This window comes from Mercurialis annua, linkage group LG2 (assembly GCF_937616625.2).
Source record: "Mercurialis annua linkage group LG2, ddMerAnnu1.2, whole genome shotgun sequence".
In the NCBI taxonomy this organism is placed as follows: domain Eukaryota; kingdom Viridiplantae; phylum Streptophyta; class Magnoliopsida; order Malpighiales; family Euphorbiaceae; genus Mercurialis; species Mercurialis annua.
The window spans coordinates 44,833,517-44,839,249 of NC_065571.1; the positions used below are offsets into that span (position 1 = coordinate 44,833,517).

The 5,733-nt window shown below is 35.4% G+C and overlaps 1 protein-coding gene across 2 annotated transcripts; it reads right to left on the minus strand.

Annotated features, from left to right (window-relative positions):
• Positions 1 to 338: 338 nt before the first annotated feature.
• LOC126670575 (RNA-directed DNA methylation 4) lies at positions 339 to 5,451 on the minus strand. 2 transcript variants are annotated; one of them, XM_050364335.2, is made up of 10 exons: positions 5,301 to 5,451; positions 5,151 to 5,231; positions 4,966 to 5,060; positions 4,802 to 4,873; positions 4,670 to 4,711; positions 3,230 to 3,384; positions 3,025 to 3,155; positions 1,206 to 1,293; positions 1,045 to 1,118; positions 339 to 948 (listed from the first exon to the last, which is right to left on the minus strand). In XM_050364335.2, the coding sequence occupies exons 1-10, from the start codon at positions 5,407 to 5,409 to the stop codon at positions 698 to 700; spliced, it is 1,098 nt and encodes a 365-aa protein (XP_050220292.1). In that variant the 5' UTR covers positions 5,410 to 5,451; the 3' UTR covers positions 339 to 697. The 2 variants fall into 2 exon arrangements, with proteins under 2 accessions (XP_050220292.1, XP_050220293.1); XM_050364336.2 differs by having other exon boundaries at positions 3,025 to 3,143; positions 5,301 to 5,450.
• Between the last annotated feature and the right edge of the window lie 282 nt (positions 5,452 to 5,733).

A 5,733-nucleotide genomic window follows, 5' to 3' on the forward strand; every position in this document is an offset into this window, starting at 1 on the left:
ATGGTGCTGGGCCTACTTCTCTTTATATTCTCTCATTTAATGGATGTTCAAGCTCAAAACCATTCCAACGTTCTCCTTCCAAACATGTCCATTTTCATCTTTTCTATTCATAAATTTTCAAATACCCTGATGTGGCTTATCCTATGATCTTTGTTTAATTTTTCATTTTTTTACATTGTATGTGGAGAAACGAGTAAGAAGTTCATGACTTCATTGCAGCAACAATCATCCCGAGGATTGTTTCTTGATCAATCCCATATCCTACTCATCCGCGCTAATGGAGAAGAAAATCAATTTACTGATTTAACAATATAAACATGGATTAAGGTAAAGACTGAAAAAGATAAAGATTACCAGCTGCAGGTTGGAATTGCAATAATAATCAAAAGCAAGAGATGTTGCTATACAGCAACAACATGAGGGCATATCCATGAATTTTTGTTTTCTTCTTATATGCAACCTCATCAGATAAAACACCTCTCAACTCCATAATCACCATCATCCACATTAGCCAATGTCAACGTCTCCACTGAAGCTGCACACGACGGATCATGCAGGCCGCCATTGCAAACAGACTAGGCACATAAGAGAATCTACCTAAGTTTGTACAGCTATAACTTCGACACAAAAACAAAACTAAGGTAATTTACCAATATAGCAAGAGGACACAAGTTGGGCAAAAACCATATTAACAATATCATCTACTGTCTTCATCATCATCACCACACTCAAAGTTATCATCATCTTCATAGTCGTCAAAAGTATCATTACCATCATCATCATCATCGATCCCACCTCCACGAGATGGAACTCCAACTTTGGACCTGCCATGCAGCCTTTCCTCAATTTCTGAAGACCTACTACTTCTGTCATCGTCTTCTTCTGATTCATTAGACGATGTTCCACTCTCCTCTTCATCTGGATACTCATTCCATGGATGATGCTCAGCTGAGAACCATCAAAGAGACAAAAGGCTTTTTAATGAACAGAAACTTGAGGAAAAAAAAACTAAAAAGAACGTATAAGTAATGGAATTCATGATACCATTTGAATCGTCGCTTTCATAATCTGATTCATCATCTGGCCCATCATAGAAATCTTCATCCTCCACTTGTACCCTGAACCAAAGTAATCACTTGTGAAAATCACCAATAATAACAAGTAAAAGGATGCAGCTAAACAGATACAAGAAATGCGATACTTACAATGGAAATGGGCATAAAGAATCACCATCGTCCATATCTATGTCATCCCTCGCAGTATAATAGTCATAAACATAATCATCGGCAGATGCTGTGCAAGAAACAAGAGACCATTAAGCAACATTCATGAATATGAACAGTTATACCACAGTCCTGATATCGTACAGAAAAGGCTAGGCGAGTAATTGAGTGTTTGGATATATGAACAAATGATTGTAGAAGTCAAACAGCATATCCTAGAAAGCAGCGCATTTTTTCATAGTGATAATATTATACATTACATTTCAGTCAATTTCTTTCTTGTTTTTATATGTTTGATGCATACTTGCACAAAACCTCTATACTTAAATCAGTCTCTATTATTTCGTAGTAAATTTGGTGAAAAATGTACCAACATACGAGGAATTATGCCTACCACATCCTACGACCATGGTGAAAGCTAAAATGAAAAGCTCAATGTGAGGCTAAGTTAGAAAGCCAAAGGTCACCACGCATTGTGCAAACCATGGTAAGCTCACCATGCCCATGGAGCCAAAGCGTGGCAAGGGGAGAAGACCTCTGTCCTCACCACACGCATGGTGTAAGCCGTGGAGAGGAGACGAATTGAGCAGACACGATGGCCTAACCGCTGCCATGGAGACGCACACGTGGAACTCAAGAAGGCCACGGTTTAGACCACGGCTATTGTCCATACCGTGGTGAAAAAAGAAAATGGAAAGATCATCATGACCTATAGGTGATAATGGTGGTAATTTATGCAGTAAAAGCGGTTCACTTGAGTAAAGTTACAAAGGGAAATAAACAGTTAAAAATTGATAAGAAAAATATGTAGAAGGATATCACATAAAACCTAGAGAGAGTAAAAGGACACTTGAAACTCTATATATGGACTGACAAGATTTTATTTGTCTTCAGTGAAATCCACCTTATTTTAGGTTGTTTTGAGTTCCATCCACTAAGAAAGAGATTTCAATCGATAGGCTTAGAATTAAAACTTGTTTACCTTGAGAAGGGGAATATGTTAATTTCGGTATTTGGCTAACACAAGGATAACGATTTCATTAGATTATTTACATTCATGCACGTGATCTTAAAGGGGTTCTCATATAAATGGATACGAGGAGTAAATTTTTGACAGAAACAAGAATGGAGGACTATATTGTTTGATTTTCAAACAAGGACGAGGAAAGTGTGAATTATGACATGTGGAGTGGCTCAGTGTAATTTACTCTAGATTATATAATAGAAGGAAAGTTAATACTAGTACGTACAATCATTGTGGATACGTATCGGATAATCATTATACTCGGTTTGAGATAAGTACATTTACCTAATCAATATTCCATAATATTGCAAAACGATAACAAACATTTTCGCATTATTGCAGACTTAATATTCTAGAAGTTTTATTTTCATTACTTTAGTCATTTAATTCTTGTTTGTTGTTCATTATAGGTTTTCATACTTTGTTTTGTATCGTTCTATTGCAGCTTAGTGTTTCATTCAATGTATGAGAAGTTCCGAGGCATTTTCAAGCAGACTCTAAGAATGAAAAGACTGTAAGGAAATTTAGGAAGCTTCGTATATGTAGCACGGATGAACAAGTAGATATCAAGAAGGGACTAGTTGGAGAGCACTATCAATCACCTACATAAAATCTAAAAGCATTTGAAAAATGTCATCTCTAAATTTGCTAGAAACAAACTTTTCATTTCTAGAATATGACAGCACAGCAAAATCGAAATTTAAATAGTTAGCCAATGATCGAATCGCGATTAACTTTAAGTAATACTTTTTAAGGTGATCAAAGAAGAAAAACAACCTGGCTTCGATATGTTTCCACTCATGTCAGACTCAATATCAGCAGCAGCACTTGGAATAAACTCTCTAAGTAGAGGAAGAAAACTAGAGAGAAGTTCCTGATCCTCCAAAGACATAACCCTGCAACAGAATCTTAAGATAATTTACAATTCTCAACAAATTTCTAAGAGAGATCAGTGGATACCATACATGATGACAACACTTACTCTTGCTCTTGCATCTCACTCGATTGTCCCTCGACATCAACACGGACAATATCATAAAAATGACACATGTCATGGAGTGCTTTATCTTGAGAAGCCTCTTTGTTTCCCCTACGACGTCTCCATATTTGTTCAAATCGAGCATTTTGAGCTGATACCTAATACATAGTGGGGAAAGTATGAAACAAAGTGCATATAATCACGAGAGACGAGACATTCAAGCAATCATGGTAATAAAAATACATATTTGTCTTCTCAAACAGAAAATATAGAGATGAATCAACTCAAATTATGTAGTAGATGGTTTGGACTTTCTCCGAAAATAAATAAGGTGGAGAAACATGAATGATGGCCTACCCCCCCTGCTCAAACTAGCCTGATAGCTTGATAACAAGATTATTATAGTGCTATATCTGCATGGGGAACCTGAAACCTGTCAAACCAACCAGAACTCTCTAGTCCTTCTCTTCAAGACTTGATATATCCCAGAATGAGATTGAGAGCTTCAATCATACAGAATTAAATATATAGTGAGTCTAAAGTAGCTAGACATCCCTCAACAAAGTATAGCTTACTTTGCTCATGAAAATGAAGTAACTCAAATTCTTAATGTCAGCCAACCTAAAAGCTTTATGCAAGAAAATTGCATCCCACAAACAAACATGTTCCATCCTGAAGCAAATATAATCAAGGTTTTCCATCTTGCAAATGATAATATTATGAAGATCAACAAACGGATCATGTAAAGTAAAACATGATTTGAATTATCAAAAGAGAAAAGGTTAACTAATGTTAGAAATGTCAAATTATACTTTACAACTATAAGAGTCTAGAGCTCTGATAGAACATAAGCGTAAACATGCAACTATTACTTTTCTCAATTTACCACAAAAGAATGAATAAAAATGACGTTTTTCATCTGCCTGAAACAATAATGCAACAGTATACTTAATCATCATTCATCATAAAAATACACAAGGATTGTGGTCTCAATAGACAACACTCAGAAAATCTCAAAGTTTAGCATGCATCTCATAGTCAATCTCAAGGAAAAGGATATGCAAATTTCAGCATTTCATGACCATGATGCAGACATATCTCACTACAACCATTCCTATTCTAGTAAAAGTTAAACAGATTGGCTACAGCCATGGCTTCAAATAAGATGGAAATACTAGCAGCTCAACAAGACGCTAAAAGATGATTATAAAAGGATTGAAACAAAAAAGAAATATAAGCTAAAAGAATCGTACGTATATGTACTATATATCAAGAATTGAAAAACCAGTAAGCAATCAAGAAGTACAGCATGTAAACCTAAAAGTGTAAGATTGAAAAAAGAAAACAAATCAATACCATTTAAACAAATGAAAAAATGATGACATTGTAATACTGTAATACTATAAATCTTTTACAAATTATGCAAAATTCAAGTAAGCTAACCTCTTTACTTTGTCTCGCCTTGGATAAAAGCTGCTCTTGTTTCTGCAGGCATTACAATTCGCACATTGGGTTACATGCACATTATCAAGCAAATTTTAGTGTGATCGAGTGGGAGAGAGGCATTGAACTCACACTATCCTTTTTTAAACTTGGCTTTCGTTCTTCGCCTTTCGGAATAACTTCAACAGCACTACTAGAACTCGGCTGTTAAAAAACAAGTATATCCGACACGAAAACAATTGTAAACTACCAATATGTAATAATGAATAGACAGCTTACAAATTAAACTTAGTTACCACAACAAATGACTGCAGCACATCAATAATGGCATCTGAGTTGCTAACTGTTTCAACATGCTGTACAAAAACTTTCTTAGTCTTCAACTCCTCCACTGCAACAACAATTCAGTAAATCAACCCTAAACCACAAACTTGCAGAAATTGAAATAAATAAATGAAAATGTTCGGCGGTCCGTCCGTACCTTTTGATTCAGCATCAGTAACGGAAAGCTTCTGAAAATCCAAAAGCGCGCGCTTCAATGGCCTTTCATTGATTTCTAGCCCTAGACAGCAATAAAAATTAAAACAAAACTCAAAAGATTTGAGCTAAAAACAGAGAAGTAAGTACTCACAGAAAGCGTCGAGGCGAGAGTGGTAGGACTTGCGCTTGACCCTTATAACTACAGGCTTCTCACTGGTTGAATTCAGAGCAGTTGACGAGCTTTCTCCCATGTCTGCCATGGAAAAACCCAGCCTAATTCTTAGTTCCGACCCGCACTTTTTAAAAATCAAAATGTATGGATAATTGATTCTGAAGATCACTGAACTTTCAAGTTTTTTCATATCAGTTACTGAACTATTTTCTTTTTCTTTTTGATCATTAAACTTTTATTTTTTTCATTTTGATATTTTCCGACGAAAAATGTTTAGGTGGCAGCCGGAATTAATCTTTTTTTACCTGAAAACTTACCATATATGCATAATTTGACCTACAAACTCATTTTTAAAGTGAAATTATGCATGTGTGATAAATTTTTAAAATAATACTAGCAAAATTCGGTTGCC